Source organism: Pseudorca crassidens, chromosome X, assembly GCF_039906515.1.
Source record: "Pseudorca crassidens isolate mPseCra1 chromosome X, mPseCra1.hap1, whole genome shotgun sequence".
In the NCBI taxonomy this organism is placed as follows: domain Eukaryota; kingdom Metazoa; phylum Chordata; class Mammalia; order Artiodactyla; family Delphinidae; genus Pseudorca; species Pseudorca crassidens.
Window position 1 is genome coordinate 113060985 of NC_090317.1, and position 27988 is coordinate 113088972.

Consider the following 27988-nt stretch of genomic DNA (forward strand, 5'->3'; position numbering starts at 1 on the left):
CAAAGAGGGAAGTTCATAGCAATAAATGCCTACATTAAGAAATAAGAAAAGTCTCAAATAACGTAACTCTATACCTTAAGGAACCAGAAAGAGCAGAACAAACTGAGCCCAAAGTTAGCAGAAGGAAGGAAATAAAGATTAGAGCAGAAACAAATGAGATAGAGAATAGGAAGACAATAGAAAAGGTTAACAACACTTTAACAAAACTAAGAGTTAGTCCTTGGAAAAGATAAACAAGGTTGTCAGACCTTTAGCTAGACTCACCAAGAAACAAAGAGAGAAGACTCAAATCAACAAAATTATAAATGAAAAGGGAGACATTACCACTGATACCACAGAAATACAAAGGATTATAAGAGGCTACTATGAACAATTTATACACCAACAAACTGGACAAACTAGAATAAATGGACACATTTTTAGAAACATACAACCTAACAAGACTGAATCAGGAAGAAAGAGAAAATCTGGACAGACCAATTAGTATTAAGGAGATTGAATCATTAATCAAAAATCTCCCAATGAAGAAAAGCCCAGGACCAGATGGCTTCACTGGTGAATTTTAGTAAGCATTTGAAGAAGAATTAATGCCAATCCTTCTCAAACTCTTCCCAAAATACTGAGGAGGTGGGAAACTCCCAAACTCGTTTTACAAGATCAGCATTACCCTCATACCAAAGCCAGAAAAGGACACTCTCAGAAAAGAAAACCATAGGCCAATATCCCTTATGAATATAGATGCAAAAATTCTCAGTAAAATACTAGCAAACTGCATTCAGCAGCACGTTAAAAAGATCTTTCGCCATGACCAAGTGGGATTTATCCCTGAGATGCAAGGATAGTTCAGACACAAATCCATCAATGTGATGCATCAATTAATAGAATGAAAGGAAAAAAATCATATGATCATCCCTATAGATGCTGAAAAAGCATTTGACAAAATTTAACAACTATTTATGACAGTTGTTAAAAACTACAAACTAGGTATAGAAGGAATATACCACAACATAATAAAGGCCATATATGACAGTCCCACAGCTAACATCATACTCAATTGTGAAAGGTTAAAAACTTGTCCTCTAAAATCAGGAACAAGGCAAGGCTGCCCACTCTCACCACTCCTATTCAACATAGTACTCAAAGTCCTAGCCAGAGCAGTCAGGCAAGAAAAAGATATAAAAGGCATTAGGATTGGAAAGGAAAAAGTAAAATAGTCTCTATTTGCATATGACATTATTTTATACATAGAAAATTCTAGAGATTCCATCAGTAAACTGCTAGATCTAATCAATTCAGTAAAGTTGCAGGATACAAAATTAACATACAAAAATCAGTAGCATTTCTGTACACTGATAATGAATTATATGGAAAAGAGACTTAAATTATCCCATTTACAGTAGCATCAAAAAGAATAGAATACTGGGGCTTCCCTGGTGGTGCAGTGGTTGAGAGTCCGCCTGCCGATGCAGGGGATGTGGGTTCGTGCCCCGGTCTGGGAAGATCCCACATGCCACAGAGCGGTTGGGCCCGTGAGCCATGGCCGCTGAGCCTGCGTGTCCGGAGCCTGTGCTCCACAGCGGGAGAGGCCACAACAGTGAGAGGCCCACGCACCACAAAAAAAAAAAAAAAGAATAGTATACTTAATTTAACCAAGGAGGTGAAAGATCTCTGCACTGAAAGCTACAAGACACTGAAGAAAGAAATCCAAGAAGACACCAATAACTGGAAAGATATCCCATGCTCATGGATTGAGAGAATTGTTAAAATGTCCATACTATCCAAAGCCATCTATAGATTCGATGCAATTCCCATCAAGTTTCTAATGGCATTTTTTTTCAGAAATAGAAAAAAAGTCCTAAAATTTATATGGAAGCACAAAAGACCCTGTGTGGACAGCCAAAACAATCTTGGGAAAGAAGAACAAAGTGGGAGGCATCACACTTCTTGCTTTCAAACTATACTATAAAGCTGTAGTAATCAAAACAGTATGACAGTGGCATAATAACAGACACATAGACCAACAAAACAGAATTGAGATCCCAGGAGTAAACCCATGCAAGGGAGCCAGAAATACTCACTAGAGAAAAGACAGTATCTTCAATAAATGGTGCTAGAAAGTTGGACATTTACATGTAAAAGAATGAAAGTAGACCCCTATCTTACACCACCCACGAAAATTGACTTGCACTAGATTAAGGATTTCAATGTGAGATCACAATCCATAAAATTCCCAGTAGAAAACATCAGAGCAAAACTCCTTGACATGGGTCTTGGCAATGATTTTTTGGATATGACACCTAAGGCACAAGCAACAAAATAAATGAGACTACATCAAACTGAAAAATTTTGCATGGCAAAAGAAACCACCTACAAAATTAAAAGACAGCCTACAGAAAGGGAAAAAATATTTACAAACCATGTATCTGATAAGGAATTAACATCCAAAATATATAAAGATCTCAGAGTTGAGTAGCAAAAAACCAAGTAATCCAATTTAAAAATGGGCAAAGGACCTGAAAAGACATTTTTCCAAAGAAGATATACCAATGGTTAACAAGTACATGAAAAGATGTTCCACATCACTAAATCAACAGGGAAATGCAGATCAAAACCACAATGAGATATTATCTCACACCTGTTAGAGTGTGAGCAATAAAAAGACAAGAGAACAAATGCTGGCAAGTATGTAGAGAAAAGGGAATGCTTGTGCACTGTTGGTGGGATTGTCAACTGGTACAACCAATATGGAAACATTATGAAGGTTCCTCAAAAAATTCAAAATATGATCCAGAATTTCCACTTGTGGGAATACAGTTGACCCTTGAACAGGTTTGAACTGCACGGGTCCACTTATACTTGGATTGTTTTCAGTATTAAATACTAAGGTACTACATGATCTACAGTTGGTTGAATCCACAGACATGGAACTGTGAACGCCGAGGGCCAACTCCAATGTTTTACACCGATTTTTCGACAGCAGAGGGTCAGCATCCATAACCCCATTGTTCAAGGGTCAACTATTATATCTGAAGGAAATGAAAACACTGTGTTGAAGAGATAACTGCACCCCTGTGTTCATGGCAGCATTATTGGTAATAGTGAAGACATGGAAACAACCTAAGTGTCTGTCGATGGATGAATGGACAAAGTTGTGGTTTATACACACACACACACACAATGGATTATTACTCATCCATATAAAAGGAGGAAATCCCACCATTTGTGATAACACGGATGGACCTTGAGGGCATTTTGCCAAGTGAAATAAGTCAGAGAAAGACAAATACTGTATGATTTCACTGACAGATTGTGTTTACCAGAGGTAGGGAGTATGGGGAGGGGAAATTGCATGAAGGGGATCAAAAGGTACAAATTTCCAGTTATAAGTAAGTACTAGGCATGTAATGTACAACATGATCACCGTAGTTAACATTGCTGTATGGTATATATACAGGTTTTGAGAGTACATCCTAAGAGTGTTCATCACAAGGAAAAAATATTTGTATCCATATGAGATGACGGATGTTAACTAACCTTATTGTAGTAATTATTTCACGATTTAAGTGAAATCATTATGCTGTACACCTTAAACGTATATAGTTTAAGAACCAGAAAGAGAAGTTCAGTTGTTCATACAATTGAATTGTATGTCAATTCTATCTCAAAACTGGAAAAACTTTTAAAAGGTTGGGAAGATGAAAAATATCTTTAGCAATCTGATATATTAAAAGAGGTATCTCCCATCACTTTGCGTAAGTTTACTAGTGATGCCAAACATTTTTTAGAGTTCATTTATAAGTCTTTTGTGAGTTACCTGTATGTGCCAAATGGTCATTATATTCTTTTTGGTTTCTAAGCTCTGTTTATATACTAAAACGCTTTATTTGTATTTAAATGTTGCAAAAATTCCCCCCCCCCTTTTTTTTTTTTGGCAGTACGCGGGCCTCTCACTGTTGTGGCCTCTCCCGTTGTGGAGCACAGGCTCCGGACGCGCAGGCTCCGGACGCGCAGGCTCAGCGGCCATGGCTCACGGGCCCAGCCTGCTCCGCAGCATGTGGGATCTTCCCGGACCGGGGCACGAACCCGTGTCCCCTGCATCGGCAGGCGGACTCTCAACCACTGCGCCACTAGGGAAGCCCTCCCCCTTTTTTTCATTTGCCTTGTACCTTATTTCATAGTGGTTTGTTTTTTTTTTTTAGGTACAGAAGTTTTAAATTTTCTATACAGCCAAACATCAATCTTTTTTTCTAATGGTTTCTTTTTTTGCTTTTATGCTCATACCCAAAGGTATTTCTACATCACCAATCTTACCATACCCTTCTCTTGATTAAAATCTTCCAGGGGCTCCTCAGGAGAAATCCATCCTCCTCCTGGTGCTCCAGCCTCAACTACTGTCACCATATAGGCACCTGGGGTCCAGTCAGGCCAAGCAGTTATGCTTAGCCCTGTCTACTTAGCACCTTCTGTTTGGAAAGCCAGTCCTCATCCAGCCCCACGGGCTCACCACCCATCTCCACCCCATCTTCCCGCATGTCACTGAAGCCCCAGCTTCGATATGACCACCAACTTTATCCTTTTCTTCCCCCCATGCCCCTCCTCACCCAGGTAACTCCACTCCAGCCCACAGGGTCTCCTTGCTTGTCCTGGGACGTGCACTGCATGCTCCCTTCTCGGAGTTCTGTCTGGAACGTGCTTCCCCCCGATTGCCATTCATGTAGTCCCCTCCTCACCTCTTTCAGGTCTCTGCTCAGACAGCATCTTCTCAGTGAGGCCTTCCCTGAGCGCCCTACTGACCTTTGCAGCCCACCTGTCTCCCCGGCCCACACCCCAATCTGCTAACCTCTCTCGTTGTAGTTTTCTCTCAGACCATAGTTCCATCTGACACACCTCATATTTTGTTTATTGTGTGATTCCTCCCGCATTTCCATGAGGATAGGGATTTTTGTTTTATTTCCTGCTGCACTTCGAAGTACCGAGGACATTGCCATTTGCCTGGCACATCAGATAGCAGTTCGATTTGGAGATGGAGGAAAAGGTGGTAAGAAGGGATGAGCCCCAAGAACCAGCCGGGAGGATAATCTGATGTGGCAGCATCTTCCTGCCCCAGAATCTCACTCAGCCCCTCCCCAGAGATAGTCTGGGGAACACGGGCTGTCATGCGAGCCTGCGTTTGTGCGTGCAGGTACTTAGAGCAGCAGCTGTCCTTCCTGCCTTGTTTGTTTCCCTACTGCCTCAGAAGGCTCCTTTAACAGACGCCTTCTCTCCCTTCTCTCTCTAGAAGCAGATGTTCCAGGAGAGGAGTAGCCGGATGCTGCAGGCCTTGTCCCCGAAGCAGAGCCCTGTGAGCAGCCCCACCAGGAGCCGGTCCCCTTCACGCTCCCCGTCGCCCACCTTCTCGTGGCTCCCGAACAAAACCTCACCCCCCTCCTCACCCAAAGCCGCCTCAGCCTCCATCAGCAGCATGAGTGAGGGGGATGAAGATGAGAAGTAAAGGCTGCTGGGAGAAAACAAGAGCCACGCCACCCAGGCTGGGGGGAGGGCGGGGGCACGGGGGATGCCTGAGTGGCGTGGGAGCTGCAGCTCGGCCAGGAGACCCTGAGCTCTGCTAAGGGAAGGCCTTGAGACCAGCTCTCCGTCAGTCTCCACTCAGCCTAAGACTTGGACTCTGCATGGAGGTTTCCCGCCAGACAACCTATACAAACCTTCTTAGCATCATCTAGAACCACTACTTTAACCTTGCTAAGGAAAGATGAAGAGCACCCCTGGGAGACTTGCACTGAGTGGCGTGCCTTCTGCTTTGGTCCTTACACTGGCCCCCACCAAGCATACCACCTGTGGAAGCGTCTGCTCCCTCAATCTACTTCCAGCTCCTAAGGGCCCTGCACGTTGCCTCCTACCACCCGAGCTCTACCAGAATAAAGTTGTTTCCAGTAGAGGTGGCACAGTGCTTCTGAAATAGTCAAGCTACAGACAAATGCCAACCTTCTCAGTTTAGCCACGAGACCTGATGTTGCAACACATCAATTCTTTCCAGTTCCAGGAACGCGGCGTCTAGACCAAGCCTTGCTTTAGGCTACGTATATCAAAGGTCACCTAGCGTGAACCTCAACTTCTTATTCCAAGGACAGTTTTGTCAAGGAGAACGCCACCTAAGGCGTAATGTCTCCTGGTTGTACTCTTTCATCATTGGTTTGACTTGTTTTCCAGAAACTACCTTAATCTGTGGGAAATGCAACAAAACAGAACATCATATATATACATACATATATATATATGTATATGTGTGTGTATATGTATATAAAGGAGCCGCTTTGCTTTGGCTCCAAGTTTAGCAGATGGTAGATGTTTCCTGAAGCTTCTCCTTCAAGGATGCTATTATGGAATGGCTTTTCCCATTTCTGACCAGTTAACAGTTTCATAGACCTCAAGTAACGGTTTGATGTACCAAACCACATAGTATACCAATAGGGGGTGCTACCTGCACGTATCTGTTCTATGTATGCTCCCAATACGCCATCCAGGGTGTGTACCATGTGCAATATGAATCTATGGTGGTGGCATTTTACATTATCCCCCTCTACTGCTCTCACCCTAATACCCTGCTGAAACCCTTGGTCTTAAGAACTACCTGGTTCCCTTGTGACTTGGGCACTTCGTCAGCTCATCCTGCATTCCCGTAGAAATGTCCCAGCCACGAAATCAGCATGTTGTGCTCACAGCCTCCCATCATCTTCCTGGGTAGAGGAAGGCTCTGAATAGTTTCGCCGAGCGAGGTGGAAACCTCAGCCTCTGGATGTTCCAGGTAGTCCTGTAATTACCCACCTCCCCGGCCCTAGGTTTCAAATGGGATGAAGACGCTAAGTATGCCTGCTGAGTTGTCTGAAGTTACTGTCCCCTAAGCACAGGTGGAAATGAGCAGGTAGAGGCAAGATGTAGAAGAGGCATTGGGTAGAAGAGGCATTGCCCGGCTGTCCCAGTAAAGCCAGAGGCCCGACACAGCAACTTGCGGACAGAGCCCGGCATCTCGTGACAGAAACTCTCCCTTTCAGAGACCCTGGGAAACAGCCTTCTGGGTGACAAGTGGGGCAACCAGTGAAGGAAGGTGGCATGTCTTTCCCCCTCGTGTTGGGGTTGAACTACCTCCCTACCCACCTGGAGATAAGTGGTGTTTGTTGGGAAGCAAAACCGTGCGGCTAAGCTGGCTGGGAACCCCCTTGTCTGGGCACTTCCTCCGGAACCGTGTCGAGCACTCACAGGGCAGAGAGCTGGTGGGAACACGGCACGTGCGAAGAAAACTTGTTGCCGTCAAGGCCCACAGCACTGCTCTGCTGAGAGGGGCAAAGGCCCCGTTCTTCCACTGTGCCCGTTTGGTCTCTCTCCCGTCGTGTACCCAGGGCACACTGGGCATGTATGCCCACCATCTCCTGAGTGGTGACAGGGTGAGGAGGCCCGCTGGGGAAGGCAAGGCAGTCAGAACAAGGGAAGAGAAAAGGAGAAAGAGGTGCCTAGAGAAAGGCAAGTAGGTTAAAGAGAATCTGCGCGCTCAAACCGTTTCAGGGCCTCCCTTTGTAGGGGAAACTCTCTTGGGAATGCCTTTTATGGGCTTTGGCCACGGCCCAGAGCAGATGAATCACTTTTACCTGATTCCTGCTCTGGAGCAAATAGCTTGGAATTGATGTATCGGGCAGATTCTAAGTTTGCCGGCCTCACGCACCACACTGACAGGTGCCGCTTATGTAACTCATCAGATTCAGTGCCATCCTAGCTGCCAATTATGGGAAATGACCGATGCCTGGGATATCCCAGGGATGGGCCGTAACAACCCACAAGCGGATTCTAGGCCTCACCCTCCGTCCCGCTCCTGACCTGTAACAATACCTCCCCACCCTAAGGCTACGAGATTACTGAGAAGGAATGAGGAGATTCTGCAACCCAACTTTTGATGCGTCCTGGCCACCAGTTTGTCCCTGCCCCTCCTCTCCTGCTTGGGAGGAGATGGGGCGGCTCTTTGTTTGGGCCGGCCACTCAACAGTAATGGCCAAGAGTGCGTTAAGGCTGGAATGAGAGATGTACGAAGTGTGACACAAGCTTGCAGAGGTAAGCGGGAATGACAAAAAGCAAGGAAAGGTTCTTTTGCCCTAGACAGGGAAGGAAGCTTCAGACTGAGGGCTGGAGAAGAACAGTTTAGGTCATGGAAGGAGGCAGGTTACATGAAGATGGGCAGGAGGGGGGGCGTACTTCCTTTCCGCTCCCTTACAAGTGTCACTCACTCCCTACCAGGTAAAGGAGCCAGGCTTTCTTTCACAGACACCCAAGGTTAGTGGGTACCTGTGCAGGATGTGGGTTCCCGTCCCCCCACCCCGTCCAGCTTCCCCATTTCAGCCCTTCTCCATTAGCTGCCACATCTTCCTCCTGGGGACCCTGAAATCAAATGTTCACCAGCTAAAAACATGGGGCAACTGTAATGTCATAGTCACATTGAATGGCCCGTCTCTGGCAAGCCAACTCCCGTGGGCCAGGACTTTACAAAGGCAAAGGAAACCAGCCCCAAGAGGAGTGATCCCAAGACCTAAGTCTGCCTTCTGACCTGCTGTGCGGGGAAGAGACACAGCTGCGGGATGGCCAGCTTGCTCCATGCCTTAGGCTGGAGTTACTGAGAGTCCATCCTTGGAGGGAGGGACGGGAAGAGCATGGATTCGTTCTCTCCATCTTCGGGACTTACCACCCAGGCATACCCCAGGGAGAGATTGCGAGATGGCGACCTACACTCAGCTGAATCAGATGAACCCGAAGGGAGCAGAGATGTCCCTGTTCCTCAAGCAACCGTTCAGCACTAGTCTTGGCCATCAGATTTGTCCTTTTTTAAAAAAACACGAGCTCATGAGGCGTTTGCAACTTTTACTTTCTCTCTAGACTTGAGTTTTTTGTTGTGTCCCTGCAGTGTGTCCCGGGACAAAGCCATAAGATCATACATACTTAAGACTATGCTGTACACGTGAGACAAGACGACGACTCGTCTGGGTTAAAGCCCGACCTTACGCCCAAGCATCTGCTCTGGTGCTGAATAACGCGAACTTCCAGAATCAGCCCCACCCCTCCCCAACCCACTCCTACCCCTGCACATGCCCCCCCGCCCCGCTCCAGACCCACTCCTGCTCGCCAACGGGACACGGCATTGCCAACGTGTTTATAAATAAAGGGATGCAGAATTGCACTTCTCCTACTGTGTTTCTTAAAAGCGTGGTGCTGTGCGTTCCTACTTATGAGCTCTGGCGCAATACGGAGGAGTGCAGGTGTGGCCGCTATCGTGCCTCCGCCCAGCCGGGCCCCAGCCCTTCAGAATGATGGGTCTGCGTGCAGTGCAGCACGGGGCCAAGCCTGGAGTTGCCAGCTGGCTCACGCCTGACATGGAAACAACCTAAAGGTCCATCAGCAGAGGAGTGGATGAAGGAGATGTGGTACATATATACAAAGGAGTACTACTCGGCCATAAAAATGTGAAATAATGCCATTTGCAGCAACATGGAACAACTAGTGATTATACGAAGTCAGCCAGAAAGACAAATACCATATGATATCACTGATATGTGGAATCTAAACTATGACACAAATGAACCTATCTACTAAACAAACAGACTCACGGACATAGAGAACAGACTTGTGGTTGCCAAGGGGGTGGGGGGAGGGGGGAGGGAGGGATGGATTGGGAGTTTGGGGTTAGTAGATGGATTCAACAACAAGGTCCTACTGTATAGCATAGGGAACTATAGCCAATCTCCTGGGGTAAACCATAATGGAAAAAATACAAAAAGGAATGTATATATGTGTATAACCGAGTCACGTTGCTGTACAGCAGAAATTAGCACAACATTGTAAATCAACTATACTTCAATTAAAAAAAAAAAGTCTGCTTAGGAGCACTCACCTGGAGGGGAGGTCACGTAGGGAGCCCGGCCAGGACCCCGAGTTGTACGCTCCACTGCCAGCTTGCTTTCTGACCTCGGCCAAACCACTTCACTTCTCAGACCTCAGCGTCTGCTTTTGTAAAACGAAGGGGTTGAAGGCAATTGTTTCTGAGGTCTCCTTTGACTGTAAAAGTCTCTGAATTTATGAGGCGGGCTGCGTTCTCCCTAAGCTTCTCCAGCTATGGTGCTGTCACTGAGCCACCAAGAGGAAGTGCTTACCCTTCACTGGGACGCTGGAGACGCGGCCTGGGACCTCCACAGCCGACAGCACCGGGACCGCACTCACGCCCGCAGCCTCCAGCAGGCTCTCGGGCTCCACCCACCCTTCTTATCTAGCTGCCTGGTGGGATACTTTTCACCTGGACTTAAACATTGGGGCGTGGCCATTTCCACCACTTCTCCATCTGTGGGGAAAAGCTCCTTTGGTCAGCTGGAGGCAGATAGATGGGGGTGGAGGCCCTCAATCAGGATTCCAAATGTCAACAATTAAGGCAGATTGATGTTCTCGGCCTTCCATGAGCAGTGTGCTCAGGCCCTCCTAGCTGAATTTACGAGCTTCTATTAACTCCATCTGGAGGGGTTTAGCTCTTTGAACCGACAACAGTTCTAACATCAGCCTAGATTCTAGAAGAAATAGAACCAGGCCTGCAGGCAGCAAGGGAGTTCATTTAAAAATTGAATTCCTATCGTTCACAGACCACAGTACTTGGCTTTTGCCACACAGATCAAACACATTCTCGACAGGCTGTATTTAGAGTCACGGTTCCAGGTTTCTTCACGTTCCATGATACCTCAGAAATGTTCTCAAGGGAAAAGCAGTTCTAAGGCATAACAAAACTCACGTTTGAGAACTCTGATATTTGCTCCAAAGAGAATGAGCCTTTGTTAGCAAACCCCTAGGATTAAAAGGTACGCTATCAAAAATGTTTACACACACACACACAGTCCTCTTGTATTGAAGTCCTCACAGCTTATTGGAGTTGAATGTTTAAGCAACTTCTCCAGGTATTCAGCAGAGGCTATTAGATAAAAAGACTCCTACAGAGATGCTTTTCAGGCAAAGAGGGACAGTTCATTAGCACCAAGTGTATACCCAGTGATCCAACTCTTCAAGAAACCGTCAAGTAAAATCCTGAAAATAAAGAACCAGTAAAATCTGAAATATCATTAAGAGCATAAACAGGTGCAAATTGATCTTTACATTAGGCCCTGTACTGCCATAACTTATATTCTAGAAAAAAACCCACCACATTGGTTGAATGTCAGCTGCAGTTGACCACATGTGGGAAACTTGAGGAGAAATGTTCAGAGTAGGGTTGACTTGTCTCCTGTAAGCAATTTTTATTCTCCTTAACTTCGTTATCTTCCTTGGGGGGCAGGGAAAGGAATTAATCTGCCAGGTTACTGTACTCTATTCATCAAAGCTGAGTTCTGATGGAGGGATTAGACATAACTAAAATATTTGATACATCATCTTCCATTTTAAAAGAATTAATGAATCCATACCTGAAAGAGCTGGGATACTTTACCTCTTCCACGGGGACCTTTTCAACTTCTTATACTTGCAAATGAACTTGTCGCTCTAAAATTTCCAAGTTCAAAGAAAACCTGTCATCTTCTGCCATGCACATGGCAGGACATGACTCATTACATAGCTTGAGGCGGTAACCAGACTTCCTTGTCTGATAATCACGTTCCACTGGACAGATGTTGGCAAGATGCCATTTACTGGTCTGACCATACAAACTGACATTGACACAACTGAGTCATTGATTCTTTTTCCATTTTTTCCCATATCTGGCACCCAGGGATAAAGTAGTTGAAGAGGTGTGTGTGTTAGTTTCCTATTGCTGTAACAAATTCAGTGGCTTAAAACAACACAGTGTGTTATTTTACAGTTCTGGAGGTCAGACGTCCAAAGTGGGTCTTACTGGACTAAAATTAAGGTGCTGGCAGGGCTGCATTCCTGTCTGGAGGCTCTAGGGGAGAATCCATTTTCTTGCATTTTCTAGCCTGCATTCCTTAGCTCGTGGCCCCCTTCCATCTTCAAAGCCGGCCATGGCCAGTCCAATCTTTCTCACATCACATCACTATGACACTCCCTCTGCCTCTCTCCTCTATGTATGAGGGCCCTTATGATGACATTGGGCCCACTAGGATACTCCAGGACACGCTCCCTATTTTAAGGTCATCAGCAACTTTAATTCCTTCTTGCCATGTAATAAAACACATTCCCAGGTTCTAAGGATTGGGACGTGAACATCTTTGGGGGGCCATAATTCTATGACTGAAGACAATGGTCATAAACCCTTGAACCTTTTTCCAGATCCTAACGGAGTTGAGGAGAAGTAATCCTCATGCAGATAGAGAGATTCGTGTTCCTCTTTTTAACATTCCTACATCTACTCGCGATGGACCCCTTAAATGTTTCTCTTGAGTCTTGACATCCACAAGAGAAGCATGGGATAGGTATAAGGGGAGATGTTGGACCCAAATGAACAGGCTAATTGGTCCATGAGGAAAGGAAGGGTTGGCTCCTCAACTCATGAACATGGAGCCGTGGCTGGTAGAGAAGGAAGTTTAAGAGCTCCCTCCCTCTTCTCTGTACATATCCTCCAATTCATATTTGGCTATACCAAGAAGACAAGAAGTGGAAGCGCAGCTAACCAAAGTCTTTGATCGCTGGACACATTCTTGCTGAAATAAGCCAAGGAATACAGTTTCTGGCTATCAGGCAGCATCTGTTTCCTACCTATGCTCCCCCTGGTTTGTTTTTGGTTTTGTTTTTCTGGTCATTGGAGGTTGACCACAGCCAGTTTAAGCTGGGACTCACTTCCAGCCATCAAGTATCAAGGTATGCCATGCTCCTTTCTAGAGTAACTTATTTTTCCATGGTTGCCTTTGATCTGCATTTTAACTTAAGGTCTCAAATACATTCCTGTCCGAAGCATTCAGTAAATATTTACGTGAGCTTGTAGGTGCTGGAGATACAAAGACAAAAGAGGACACCATCCCTCCCCCCACCGCAATTTCAGTTCAGTAACTTGACTCTCAATTCTGACCTCTCCTGAGTGGCCCAGCCTCTGGCTTTACTGAGCTCTTGATGAACAGTCCATGTTTCGGACTGTGCCAAAGAGAATTTGACAATCATTTGACTAACTTCACTTATTTTCTTTTAACTAATCTCTTTGGGGTGGAATGCTCTAAATTTCCCAGAGTGCTAAGAAAGATTGCTAACTCCTACTCAGAATAGGGAAAAATAGAAAAAAAATAGATTTGTAAAAGTAGATTTTCTATTTATGAGAAACCACTTGTTGAGAATGCTGAACGGTGGAGGCTGGTGACATCACCCCTCAGCGGGCCCGTGAACAGGAAGACCCTTAGGCTAGTTACCTAAGTCACAAGGCGTCAGCACACTCTTTCCCTAAAGGCCTTACCAAACAGGTGTGGGCCCTGGCCTGGAATGAACTCTATTTGAACAGAGCTGTTCTATGGATGAGATGGTCATTCGATGTCTCACCTTAGATTCTTCAATTGCAGGGTGGCTGACGGACTTCTCCCAGAATAATGGGGCAGAATTTGCTTTCATAAATTATTATTTTGTTACCAGTCGAAGCCCTAGAAAAAGAGCAGTTTTCATGTAAGAAGCTCGTTCCAATGATTGTGCCAAGGTGACAATAATTACCTCTAACTTTAGAAATGATGACACTATTATATTAAGCTGTTACTAAGGAACTGTTGGAACGCTTCTGCGTCCATCACTGTTGTTGAAATCATTAACATGTTTATTTTGTTTGAGCACTAGCAAATTCTGTTTGGACAAGAATGCCAGAAAACAGTAAGAGTAGCATTAGCTTAGAGTTTCTTGCACAGAAGGAAACGGCAAAGCTGCTCAGTTGTCCAAAATCCAAATCGACAAGGCCTTTTCTCTAAGTATTTCCCAATTACCTGTTAAATAGAACATCAATTGGACCCTAGGCCTGCTCTATGCCAGGGAGACAGGATTTGCTGCTCCCAGAATTTTAGCCACTCTCAGAGGCTGGTCTGTGGTTTGGACTTGATCAGTGGTTTTTCAATCCTGTCACATGTTAGAATCTCTTAGGGAACCCTTTAAAAAAGACTTCTCAGACACCATCTGATGGAATGGATCTGAAATGGGCCCCAGTACTTGGAGATTCCAATGTGGCCAGGTTGAGACCCTCTGGGCTATAGTCAACACTTCAATTCAGAGAACAAAGTGAGCCTCTGAGAGAACTGGATTCAAAGAGGGTGACAATCAATGCCTTTTGTAGCAAAGATGAGAAGTGACGTGCCAAGCAGCTAGGACAGGAAAAGGTCGAGGTATCATCTTGTTATTTTCTTATCCAAAGAGAGACTCTTATGTTAATGAAAGTGTCATCAGTAGGCAGAGGACAAAGGATTCATTTTAAGACCAACATTTAGAAATGACAAGGGTACTGTCAAGCACCCAACCCAATGACTGGTGAAAATGGGTACTCGATGTTAATTTAAAAAAATGCAACAACGTGTAATGGCTGTACATAGCTGCACTGTCCAATATGGTTGCTACTAGCCACAGGTGGCTATTTGAATTTAAATGAATACCAATTAAAAATTCAGTTCCTCAGTTGAACTAGCCACATTTTAAGTGTACAGGTGGCTAGTGGTGGCCATATTGGACAGCAAAGCTAGAGAACATGCCCATCATCACAGAGTTCTAGTGGTGGACAGAGGCAACCCCTCCTATGTGATGCTTTATAATTTATTCACGTGAGCAAAGAGTATGTCTCTGTTACTATGAACACCCGAAAACATCAGCAGATAACCATTTGTAAACATGCATTGTTAAGCCATTGGAAAGAATTCTGAAATGAGGACAAGGAAGTAAAAACCGACACTACAGTGCAATGCTCTTCAGCAGCTTCATGGAACCACAGACTCTTGAGTGAGGGTCTCTTTGTGAGCGCAAACCATACTTACTTGCTGAATTTCAAACAGGGCAGGAGTGGCTGCTACAAGAATGCTCTTCCCCAGATGTGAATGATGCGTTAGCACAGGGACTGCTGGATGCACGACTTAAGAATTCTAACTAAAACCACTGTCGCTTTCAAGAGTCAGTGGTTTGGTATTCTTTGGGCAAGATACAGCACAACATGACAGCAGCTGATTAGTAACTGCTTCACATTTTAGGTTTTAAAGAGAGCCCTGTAACATCAGACCTGGAAAGAACCCTGAAATCATGCAGTCCAACTCCCTAATTTAATAGATGAAGATACCAAAGCACAGTTAACAGGGAGCCGGTAGGGGAACCAAGGCAAACATGCTGATTTCCTGACATTAATACTCCCCAGGAATCATCCAAACCGAAGTTTCTTGCCTCAAACTTTCTAGACGTTTTGTTTTTTAGTGATGAGAACACAGGACAGGCAGTTGTGCGGCTCTCAAATTTGAAAAAAGACACCCACTCATCACTGAAGACTTAGTAAAAGAATGACTCATTGGCAAATAACACGAAGACCCCATCTCTCAGTCAGTCAGGAAGTACCTAAGTGCAGCCAAGTGTCTTTGGAGGCACTGGGTTCTGGTGTCAGTGCTGCACCAGCTCCTCAGAAGAGACCATGGAACCAACAGCAGCAGTTTCCAACTTACATTTTTTAAAAGAATTCCCCTGGGGCATTTGTTAAAATCAAGATTCCTAGGCCTCCACCCCAGAGAATCTGAATCAGAAGAGCTGAGGCAGAGCCCAGGAATCTGCATTTAACCAGCATCTCAGGTAATTCTGGGGTAGGTGGTCCACGGCCAGTCAATCCCAATTTGTCCAGGACAGTCCCAGTTTACATCTGTTGACGTGGTTTACAGCATAATTATTAACAGTGCTCGTTCTCACTGTCAAAAGTGTCCTGGCTTGGCCGATATATTATATAGTCCCCTTTCTCCAATCCCTGGATCGTATTATGAAAACTACCGCTATAACGATTCACTGTTAAGCAGTTTATTTTGCCAGTAGGATGTTCCCCCCAAAGGTGAGCTGTATGTTCCCTGCCACAGAGAATCCAAAGAACCTGTTTTTCCCCTGAGTGATCATAAACATTTTAAAATGTACTCTTGCCCATTCCCAGCAACTTGCAAAGGTGCTTCGTGCTGTTCACGTACTGAATTCCAGAAACGGAGCGAGCAGAAGGCGGAGCTTACAGGTGGGACGGATGAGACTACAGACAAGAGCTCAGGAAAAGACCACACGGACGCACAGTGAAACACAACTACCACTTTATTGTTCGATGACTGTAGTACACAATTGTCCATGTGCTCCAGGACGCGTCTGGCTCTGACACACACCAAGGATGGCTCCGCGACTGATGCGGGGAACGTGATCTGAGCCACACACTTCCCCGGTCATGTTTTTCCAACAATCACAAAAACAAACCACTTTTCTCCACGGAACGTGGCGCGACAAATTACCTCAAACCAAAGTAATTCTTCACTTGTAACAGTGTGTACCAGCCAGGCCACAGAACAGCACAGAACACGAGGGGCCGGGCTTCCCTCTACAAACCACAAGGCAGCTCGTGAACACCGGACACACGCGTACATTTCACTGTAACTGAGCTGACAGCTGCCCAAAGCCAACCAGGTCAGATTTGGACTTAGGGGTACAAACACTGTAATGAACTTTCATTTCATATATACGTTACTCTACTTCTCTTGTTAAATCAGCTATTGTTCCCAGTTTAGACATTGCTTTTATGAGTTAAGGAGTTATGATGGAAGAAATCAGTCAAGTGACTTCACATTTCAATGCAGCATTAAATATGTTCACAATGGTATATTTTACTCCACGTTGACTTTTCTTATTTGGTTCAAGCATTTCTTAACTATTCACAACTTGTGTTCTAAATCTGGGAAATATTGAAGTTACAAGCACTCATGTACTTTCGTGAGGATGTGAACTTAGACCAACAGATGGCACGATGAGTATATAAACCTGAAGCGGCAATTACAATCTCAGATGACTTTAACACCAAGGAACTCTGCAGAGATCAGGGTTAGCCAGGATGCTAAAGTGATAGGGTTCACTCTCCTAAAACATGCGTCATGTCGTCCAGGACGGACTCGAGCACAGCCTGGGTTTTTAATCAGAGTGGAGCATTCGGTTCCAGTGCAGCACAGCGAGAGGACAGAATAACAACAAGGAACATAAGAGAAACGATGGAAGAGGCAACAGAGCTCAGTTCCTCCAACACTGAATATAGCCAACTTGCACTTTTTAAATACGTAATACTTTCTACTTTCTAGGTAAACCTTGCCTTGGCTGTCTCCTCAGAGCCAAGATACCTTTAGTTTGGTCTAGGCTAAAAAAGAATTTTAAGCATATGCACAACTTATTGGTCAAATTCACGTGCCAGCTCTAACAGGAATTTTAAAAGTAAAAAGCAAGATATCAAAGGACTTTATGTGATGCTTTCCCCTGGAAGAGTTACACAGGCAGCTAGAGAAAAAGGGAGCAGATACAGGATCTTGGCAGGCCCCTTCTATTTTAGGTTTAATGCTGGTTATAACAACCAGGCAAAACCCGCGTCCTGATGGCGATCGGCAAGCCACGCTGCGAAGCCTGCGATCTTGCCTGGTCCCTCTCCAACGGCAGGTGGTTTTCAGTGTTTTCAGATCCCTACACTTACAGGCTGTAGCTGTAATTATTCTAAAACATTTGTTCTAATTAAACATGGGGAATAGTAACCTCAGCAGTGTTTTAGATAAAGGCACAGGCCAATTCTTAATGTAAATATAGTGCCTTTTAAAATACTGACTGAGGTTTCCCATGGATATAAAAGTTCAAGTGACAAAAGAAGATGGAATTTATAAGAAAGGGGTGCCATGATGTATTATAAACAGCAATATAACATTTTATACTCATCCTGCCTGTTTTCGCCAACCCCTCATCACTCCTCTTGTATATCAAGCATGGCCAAACGGCAAATGCCTTTGACGCCCAATGAGATTTCACTTTTGTCATTGCCTTTTTTTTTTTTTTTTTTTTTTTTTTTTTGCGGTACGCGGGCCTCTCACTGTTGTGGCCTCTCCCGTTGCGGAGCACAGGCTCCGGACACGCAGGCCCAGCGGCCATGGCTCACGGGCCCAGCCGCTCCGCGGCATGTGGGATCTTCCCGGACCGGGCCACGAACCCGCGTCCCCTGCATCGGCAGGCGGACTCTCAACCACTGCGCCACCAGGGAAGCCCTGTCATTGCCTTTTTAATGCCTGGCATATATGAAGAGCCAAAACAGAACCGAATGTTAAGGTTCTTTCCATTTTCTCCCAAAAAGAATCTCAAGGTAAGAATATTTTAAAACATTAAGTAGTTCTGTAATCAGTAAGCATTCCATTCTAAATGTGTCATTTTCAACGAATTTGGAAGGCAGAGATGAACTGAAGAGCCATTAAGCCAGTCATAAGTGCCAGGATTAGACATTTCTTCACTTCGCTAACTGCAGGGCGAACATATTGCTTAGAGTACATATGATCTTTGACATTTGTGCTATTTCGGCCCATTTGCAAAAGTCAGCAGGCCATTCTGAGGTTGGCAAAAGTTAGAATTATTTAATAGAATGTGCTTTTAAGTGAAACTTTATTACCCCAAAAGGATTCAAATCCAATGGGAAACAGAATCTTCACTGAAAAGCCAAGAAGCAAAATTATCAACAAAATCAAATCCCAGGATTTTTCTATGAAAATCTCAGAGAAGCGCGATAAAGAGGTCTTTGTATACCTACTAAACCTAGGACTTTTAGGTGTCCTTTTATCACGAAAAAGCCTAGAAACACATAGAATCTGAGTGCTGATAAGAGCGAAGTTCAAGTTTCTTGGGTAATCTTGTGTTCCTGAGATGACAATACTTTCGAAACTCTAGCTCTAGAAATTTAGACAAGAACTATCAAATCTGAGCACACCAGGATAGACTTTCAGAGATTTTCATGGGGATTCTTATCAAAGGCTATCCCTGAGACATGCAAGGGTAGTGAAAATGTAATTCTCTGAGTACAAAAAAATATAACTTATAAAATCAATTTGATCTCTTCACTTCTCCCTTTAAAGAAATTACTAAAATAAAAAGATTTATTATTATAGTCTAAACTCTTCTGTTCTACTTTATTTTAAAAAAAAATTATTTTATTTAGGGAGAGGCCAGGCACGGGCGGGATGCTTTCACATACATTCTCTCTCCCAATACTTCTCTTAAAAGATCACTTCTTTAAAGGTACAGAAATAAAAATAGACTTCTTACAATTATAACAAACTTAGTGGGATGACAAAATAGTTGCATTTTAAAGAATGCAACTGCAATTCTTCAGTTTTGGCAACTATGTAACATGAAAAAGTTAAGCAATGGAATGGAATCCTCAAATGATGAGAACTTTTAAAGAATGCAATAACCATTTTGTACTTTTGGAAAATGTGATATGAAAAACAAATCCAAAATACCTCTCTATGTAAATGAAAGCTCAAGCCATAGTAATTCAAAATTAAAATGATTTACATAATCTACTATACTTTGTGTTTTTTTAGTAATTAACCTTCCTGAGGCTGATTTTGTTCTCCTTGGTGTTTGCTTAACTAAAGTGCTTAATAAAATTTCTACAGAATATATTACCCTCTTCATAGATGAATATTATTTTCAACTACAATCTGACAAAAATCTAACTACATTTAATTATGCCTGATTAATCCAAATGTCACTGAGAGATTTATAGAACAGAGAAATATTTTTCAGGTTAAATTCATCCTCTTTTCCACCGCAAGCTTCCTGGATCCACTATTACCACAAATCTACTACTCATTTCTCTAACGTTAAAAAAAAATCCCACCAAAAATATTGCCAATAGTCCAAACTGGACCGTGGGACTCCAGGTATCAAACTCTACTGCTTATCCTTTTCAAGAGATGTGCAGACTCCATCAAAGACTGAAGTCACCACTTCAAACTGGGAAGTGAGCCACCCCTGCAGAGTCTGGCAGTGGTGGAGGGAAAAGGATACAGAGAGGGGAAGTCAAATACTATTACGGATTTACTGCGAGGATATGAATGCGAGATAAGGGGTGGGCTTTCTTTTAATGCAGGCACTTAACTGCATCAGACATTTGTTTGGAGGCTTTCAGTAGTGATGCCCTAAGGTGCTTTCATTTATATGCAAATAAGTCAATTTAAAGGATGACAAATCGGCTCTACTTATGGGAATAATTCAACTCATCCCCTCTCCTGCTCCAGCACTCGGCTCTACCCTCCCTGGGACCAGCCAGGCAGGTGTCAGAAAACCGAGTGTCCTCCCCGGCTTTGCTGCTGCCTCCGAGGGAGCAGTACCACCACCGAGAGCCACCTGTGTCCCAACATGAGTAGCTGCCCGCGTCCGGCTCCACTGACCCCATCACTGGGATCATGGGCAATTCAAGTCCAGGTTTTATAAACAGATGAAAGAAAAGGCAGAAACAATGGTTTCTCAAGGATTCTGTGACCTCGATATTGCTGTCATTTTATTTTCTTCATTTTGGGGGTTGAACACAGCTAATGCCAACCTATGGACTTGAGAGGGAAGTCGCCTCGGCTAAGCCTTTCCTCCACGTCTCAAACCAGTTCGCAAGCGTTCACGTCCTCCTGACAAGCAGCTCTTTTCACTCCAGCATCATCAGCCAGAAGCTGGAATTGGGAAGATTTGGTTTCAATCATGATTTCTGAAGTTCTACAAAGACACATCTGGAAGCTGCTCTGATTGCATTTTCGTTACGAGGAAGCAGCAGCCCACACCATTCAGTGCAATGTGACGATCAAAGCTGGCTCCTCTCACCTTACCACGTTGCCCCGCAAAGGGCTCAGCCGGCTCCTGGACCCAAAGTCACAGCGCCCCGCGGAGCCAGGCCCAGAAGGCGGCCTCTCCACATGCAGATGAACAGATACAAAGGAGACAAGAACTCAGGGCTCACCAATGCTTCCTCGTCCAAGGAACCCATCCATCCGTGACAATGAAAACAACAGTTACAGGGTTCGGTGCCTCCACCACCACTCGTCCTTTGCAACCCCCTTCCCGCCTTTATTTTTCTCCCAACTGTACTAGAAACTTTCCTCGTTGAGTGTCTCGTCTGATCCCCCAGCCCGAACGTGAGCCCCGCGAGGCCAGGACTTCCGTCTGCTGTCATCACTGCCACGTGCCCAGCCCTGGGCACTTCTAGCGCGCTGCAGATGCTCGCTATTATTTAGACGGAGGAATGAACACGGCTTTCCTTTCCACAACTCCTCTGTCTGCCACCTTCACTTCTTCCGTCCCTCACACATGGACACGTGTTCCATTGTGCACTTCACACCAGGATGGAACCAGGGCCAACACTCTGACCTGAGGGGAAGGCACTGCACAGGGTGGAGTTAGATGCACTGAGCAAGGCTGTCACCCCTGCTCCTTGATCACTGTGCTCGGCTCTGAAGGTGAGGAAAGTGTGCCCAGTGGAATACGCTGCCCACTGAGGAAAGGAGGCTTCAATCCTACAAATAGGCGAAATAGAACCCCCAATCTGTGATCCCCCTATAAATGCACTTTTGAAATGTCAGTTTGTGTGACAGGAGGTCCCAGACCTACAAACCATCTCAAGGTATATTCATGAATATCAGCAATCATCCTGATGAGGACTTGACTCCTTTCTGTTTCTTAATGAACCACATTTTAAGACGGGCTGATGAAAAGACAGGTAAGAAAACCTGTGTCACAGTAAAGCTCTCACGGGGTCACCACCCTCCGTTGGGCAGCTCAACTAGTAACCTGTCAGTAAAAAATAGTTTAAACTTCTCCTGATAATTCTGATTATGTGCTAGTTTGAAATATTCCATCATATTTAATTAACTAATAAATCACTGTCAATGGCTGGTAACTTTTTAAGTTCATGAAAATGTCACATGCCCCGTTTTCAAACCAGAAGGTACTGATCTCTCTAATCAATGGACCAGGAACCCAAGTTAAAAGTTATCTTTCCACAAAGAACAATAAACAAAAACCCTGTATTAAGTTATGAATGGTGCTTTCCTACTAGCGATATTGGTTCCATCTGTTGACTAACATATAGCTTATGATTAGGAAGGACATTATCTTCAAAGTCAAATGTTTAGGCAGCTGGACTGCTGGGAAGATGGCAGAGTAAATTCATGTTTATATAAGTGCTCCTGCCTTTCAACACATACATCCAAAAGCTGAAAAAGAAGCTGTCTATGGGGAAACTAATAAAAGCCACCACCCCATACCGAGGACTCCAGGAGAGTGTCTGACAACCAAGCTGAGGACTAATCAGAGGAGGGTTCTCGAAGCTGTCAAGCAGGCCACAGTTGCTGGGCAGTTGTTGAGAGCGTTCCAAAGGACTCTACCAATCATTTCTTAACTTGGAGAAATAAAGCCTCGTGGCGGTCAAGACAAGCTGAGGGCACGCTGCGTGGGCACGTTTCCCGAAGCAAAAACTAGGAGGCGAGGTTGACATCTCAGGTGCGCCGTTTGTGTGCAGAGGAGAGAAACAGTAACTCTGGAGCCAAACACACAAATACTGACTACGTATAACCCAGCAGAGCAGAGGGACGAACCCACCACACTCCTGCTGGGGCGACGTCTAATGGACATGGGGAAACTCGAGGGCAATCCTCTCCCCCATTGGGACCCAGCACCCCCCACCCCAGGGCGAAGGATTCAACAGTGTCCACGGAAGGCACTCCAAGGAGGCTTTGCTTCACTCCTCCTTCCCCCGCGTCCAGATAGCAGAACGGAAAACAAAGACAGCCTCTGCCATTACATTCCGTCAATATCCAGCCTTACAGTTCAGGGGCGCAGGTGATCAAATGCTTCTCACTTGAAAAAGGAGAAGTCAAGGAGGATTTATCCACACTCTTCTCGGCAGACAGAAATGGTCCCATGCAAAGACCAACAAATAAGCAGAAAAAAGCCATCACGATACTTCTGCAACAAGAAAAAAGCGAAATAACACAAAAGGAATGAAAGAAGCAAAACACAGAAAAATGCACTCTGGAAACAGAATCATTTCAGAATCCACGAAAACAGAGTTCAGCTTCCCAAGCAACGAAAAAAAGGAGTCAAAGAGGAAAACACAATGAGAGAAAAAGCTGGCAGAGCTAAGGAAAGACACAGAGGGAAAAAAAAGAAAAGAAAACTGCAGCAGAAGTGAAAGCCACATGGCAAGCACTGGGGCCCAGAATCAATACCACAGAAAACAGAATCAGTGAAATGCGAGGTTAAGACCTGAGGGAAAAAATCACACAGCAGGAAGAAAGACAAGGAGACCAAAAGCAATCAAAGGAAAGATAAATGTGAAGGACAGAGAACAGAGAGTCAATATAGGGGCAGACTGTTGAACAAGAGAGCCGATAAACCGGTAAGAAACGCAGAAAGGCCCGAATGTCAATGTCTGATGCTCACTGAGGACCAGAAAAAGCCAACAGATAACTCTTGGCCCCGAGACACACTCGAATGAAGTTACTGCATTTCAAGGATAAACAAGAAATCACAAGTACTCAGGGCAAACAAGCAGTTCATCTACAAAAGGGGAAGAAAAATCTGTCTGGACTCAGCCCTCTCAGACCCACCACACACTAGAAGACAACAGAGTGATGTCTCCAAAGAACTGAGGGGAAAAAGACGTGATCCAAGAATCTGAGAGACAGCCAAGTTACTGTTCATAAAAGACGGCAACAGAAAGGCATCTGTAACTATGCGAGAAAATCCAACTGAAACTGTAATCCAGTCCACCGAGAGATAAAAGCATCGACTCTCGAATGTGGAGTCATTGTATGAGAAGGCTGGCAGTGAGCACTGAGTTCATTCAAACATAGAATTAAGTCTAAATAACTCCAGTAATTACCAACAGTTATACACTTTAAAGTCGGCTGCCTTTCTAGGTGACAGCCGCCAAATCCATTCGATTATCTCCACTAACTATGCCAAGATGAAAACACACAAAAGAAAACCTCTCCTGAATGAAATTCTCTGACACTACAGAAAAATTTTGGTTTATATCTTACCCTTGAGGGTTAATATACCCAAGAAATTCCTCAAAAAAGAGATAATGCTAATTACCTGGGGCATCGCTGAGAGCATGGACCTAGGAACAAGAAGACCCAACTACTCACTTTGGTTCTTCCATGCCACCGTGGCAAACCACTGAACTGCTTTGGAACTCATATGAAAAAGAGAGATAATACCTGCATGGTCCACCACGTGGCATTGGAAGGATCAAATAGGACGCTGTATGCGAAAGTTCTCTGGAATCTATAAGCAAGGGTATAAAACCATGTCACCGGATTGGATGGCAAGAACCCACTATATTAAGGAGTCAAAATCAGTCATTCAGAGACAAAGAAAGGATCAGATGGCTCCCATGGATCCATCACTACTTCCTTCCTCTTGTTTCTCTCCATTTTCAAGTCACCTCTTAGCACTATAAAAAGGAAATTCAGTACTTCCACAGCTCACAGCTCCTGACCTGAATTATTTTTAATTTGGAAACAAAGACAGTTACCCACCATCCAAGGTAAATGTCTGTCAATCTCCATTCACTAATTCAGCTAATACTCATTAAGCACCTACTATGTTCCAGGTCCTATTTCAAATAGTAGACACTGTCCCCAAATACTTAAAATAAAGTTGAGTAAATGAGAGGGAAATGCAGGGCAATTTGGGAGGACTAAACAAGTTTAGCTGAAAGACGGTTAATGTCTGTGTACTTTACAACATGTAGAAATGTGACCAGATACATAGAGACAAAGCACAGCAACCAGCCAGAGGGATGCACCTAGGTTCAGGGAATGATGTACGGCCATCAGGAAGGATAAATTGATACTTGGGGCAGCTAAATTCTGTGAATGCAAGATATTCTGAAACTCTTCTGATGGTTGCTTCGGAAGCAAAGTTAATTTCTTAATGCAGAAAACAAAGACAGGTGAGGCAAGACTGTCCCGGTGTCAGATGGATATGAGTAAGCCAAAACGTGTATCAGCAGAGGACTACCAGTTAAGTCATTAAAACACTGAAAGAAATCTTTACTTTTGAAAAAGACCTAAAAAGGGAGGAAGATCATAGGCTTTTTTCACATCAGCTTTTCCATCTGCAACCTTTACATGGAGCTTGGGGTGAGGGCATATCAATCAATGGGAATTCCTCAAGCACACAGAACAAAGCAGGAGGGAACACTCCGGAATCTGCTGCCTCCTTCCCTTACAGCACATCACAAGTGAAAGTGTAAAGGGCTATGGTTGGAAATGCAGGCCAAGTAAGATACTGATAGATGATCTGAAACTTAGAAGAAAGCTGGAGTCTTTAAAAATAAAGGGCTATTATTTTTACATCTTTATACTACAAGGAAACAATCATATGGAACAGCCCCATTCCCAAGACACTGACTCAGTCTTCAGGAAACAGACCTCCATACGGACCACCTCATCACCCGTATCTTGGAAGTATGTCGGTCTTTTTCTTACCTAATTATGAGTCCCCTGATGAGAGCCTTCGAAGGATGGGAGAGATGAGGTCTTTCTAAAGATGAAGGAACTAATCATGAGCTCAGGTAACATGATAAAATGAAAGAATATCAGAGTTGGTGGAACTAAGAGAAACAGAGGGGACATCAAGCCAAGCGCAGCTGGTCAGCGCACAACTCCACCCAGGGAAAAACTGTGACTAAAGGAGGAGGAATACTTTACAAGTGACAGCTCTGAACTCAGTGAATTCAATACTTAAACACTGGATGGGAACATTTTTATGGATGTTAAAAGAGAGCAGAAGTCAAGGTAGATCATAAATATACGAAAAATTACAGTGAAGAGAAACACATCCTGTGGAGCTTTATAACTTGTGAATTTTAATCTGGACTCTCAGCTTCCGTTTCTAAGAGTAAATACAACATGGCTCCTCTTTCCTCACCTCAAGTCCTCTGCCAAGTCCACCTTCCAGCAAAAAATAAACTATGCTGAAAATCAGATAGACAATTCTAAAACCGGCTAGACTTCATGAAAATATAAATTATGAAGACCTGGGGCATTTTTCAAAATAAACTAGAAAGAACTTTTCCCTTCGGTCTATTTTACAACTAGTAAAGTGCATCACATAGGGACTTAGAAAACTACAAAGGAATATAACATGACAAAAGGACAGTATTCAGAGGTAAAACTGTTACATAAGCATAAAAATTCCACTTCCCACTCTTTACGAACTTGATAACGACCAGAAGGTAGACTTTCACTTAAGATCTCTGAAACCAAGCAGTTAAGTGAAAAATTCCAAGACAACTTTTGGAATGCTTTAATTGACAGAATGGAAGTATACAAATGAATTTCAAAATAAAACCTATGCGTCCAAGAGGAAGATCTAACACGAAAGTACCCATACCTCACAATGAGAATCCGGTCAGATGGAAGAAGGCCAAAGTCTAAATCAGAGAGGGAGGAGGGATGCATAAGAGAAAGGAAGGGCCCAGGGACCGAATTATCAAGACATGCTAAGCTGACGTCCTCAACTTCCGGACTCCCCAGGCCTTAGCTGGTGGTTTGGGACAAACATGGTATTTGGTCACAAAGAGCAACAGCAGAGATCGGCTGTATCTGCAGTGGGGAGGGAGCTGAGAAATCTGGGGAGACTGTAGACACTCTATGATAACGAGGACAGAGGTATGAGGACGCGAGTGCTAACGAGGTTCTGTGTCCCCTTATGACAGGCGCCAACCAAACCACGGCAACGTACTACGAAAAATGACTCAAGTTACTACTTTAGTGGAAGATCTGAAGTAGCTACAGGAAACTTCTGTGGAAAAGGTCCACCTCATACAGAGAGCAAATACACATTCAAACACTGGATTAACTATAGTGCCACACGCAGAGTTGGTGGAGGAAAGGAGTTCTTTCTGGGTGACTTGCAGAAGACCATCTTTTCTTCATGGAGAGGACCGAAGCATTCAGTTCTTTACAAAGTTCTGTTAGTCTTGAACTTGTCCCTACAAAGAAAATAATGGGAATATCCACAGTGAGTTTATGAGGACAACCTTCTCTATTTTACGCGAGACTTATTCAGAGCATTTAGTTACAGTGATGATGCAAAAACGCGTGCCTTATCTCAGAATTATTCTCTATGGTTACTACAGAAAATGAATTACCATTTAATGACTTATATATACTTTAAAAGAGTTCTTTCCTCTCAGTTAAAAACCTGATTAGAAATGAGGAATCACTGCTAATGGGTATGGGGTTTCTTCGGGGGATGGTGAATATGTTCTGAAATTAGACAGTGGGTGAGGATCACACAACTCTGTGAATATACCAAAAGCCACTGAATTTGTACACTTTAAAAGGCTGCATTATATCTCAGTAAGGCTGTAATTAAAAATCTGCTTAGGAAATAAATTTTCTTAGGATTTCTCTTTCCCCTAGTGAATTTACCATTCCTACTAAATACTTTCCCAAGGTGGCCACCAATTATGCTATTTGTATAACTGAAATATCAGGCTAACCATTTTAAAATCTTAAAAATTGCTTTCTGCTAAAATTTGTCTAAGATATTAGAAATGAAGGCTCATACTTAGCAGTATACAACCTCCTAAACTATTTAAAGTTTTAAGTAGACTTTTTAAAAAAATTTATTTATTTATTTTTGGCTGCATTGGGTCTTTGTTGCTGCGTGTGGGCTTTCTCTAGTTGCGGCAAGCGCATGCTTCTCATTGCGGTGGTTTCTCTTGTTGTGGAGCACGGGCTCTAGGTGCGCGGCTTCAGTAGCTGTGGCTTGAGGGCTCTAGGGCGCAGGCTCAGTAGTTGTGGCGCACGGGCTTAGTTGTTCTGCGGCATGCGGGATCTTCCCAGACCAGGGCTTGAACCCATGTCCCCTGCATTAGCAGGCGGATTCTTAACCACTGTGCCACCGGGGAAGCCCTAAACAGCCTTTAAAACAATATTCAACAAAGGCCATCTTTTAACAATCCAAATGGACCTTAATGTTTATAAAGACTGCT

The 27988-nt window shown here is 44.1% G+C and overlaps 2 protein-coding genes across 7 annotated transcripts in view; one reads left to right on the plus strand and one right to left on the minus strand.

Moving 5' to 3' along the window:
* Positions 1–9663, plus strand: part of PCYT1B (phosphate cytidylyltransferase 1B, choline) — a 167106-nt gene extending 157443 nt beyond the window's left edge. For all 5 annotated transcript variants that reach the window (XM_067722378.1, XM_067722377.1, XM_067722380.1 and 2 more), the window contains one exon: positions 5279–9663. In XM_067722378.1, coding sequence (XP_067578479.1) covers positions 5279–5491 — 213 coding nt within the window. In that variant the 3' untranslated portion in view covers positions 5492–9663. The remainder of the gene's footprint in view (positions 1–5278) is intronic.
* A 6552-nt stretch (positions 9664–16215) lies between these two features.
* PDK3 (pyruvate dehydrogenase kinase 3) overlaps positions 16216–27988 on the minus strand; it is a 76986-nt gene continuing 65213 nt past the window's right edge. For both annotated transcript variants that reach the window (XM_067723413.1, XM_067723411.1), the window contains one exon: positions 16216–26980. In XM_067723413.1, the coding sequence (XP_067579514.1) occupies positions 26950–26980 (31 nt within the window). In that variant the 3' untranslated portion in view covers positions 16216–26949. The remainder of the gene's footprint in view (positions 26981–27988) is intronic.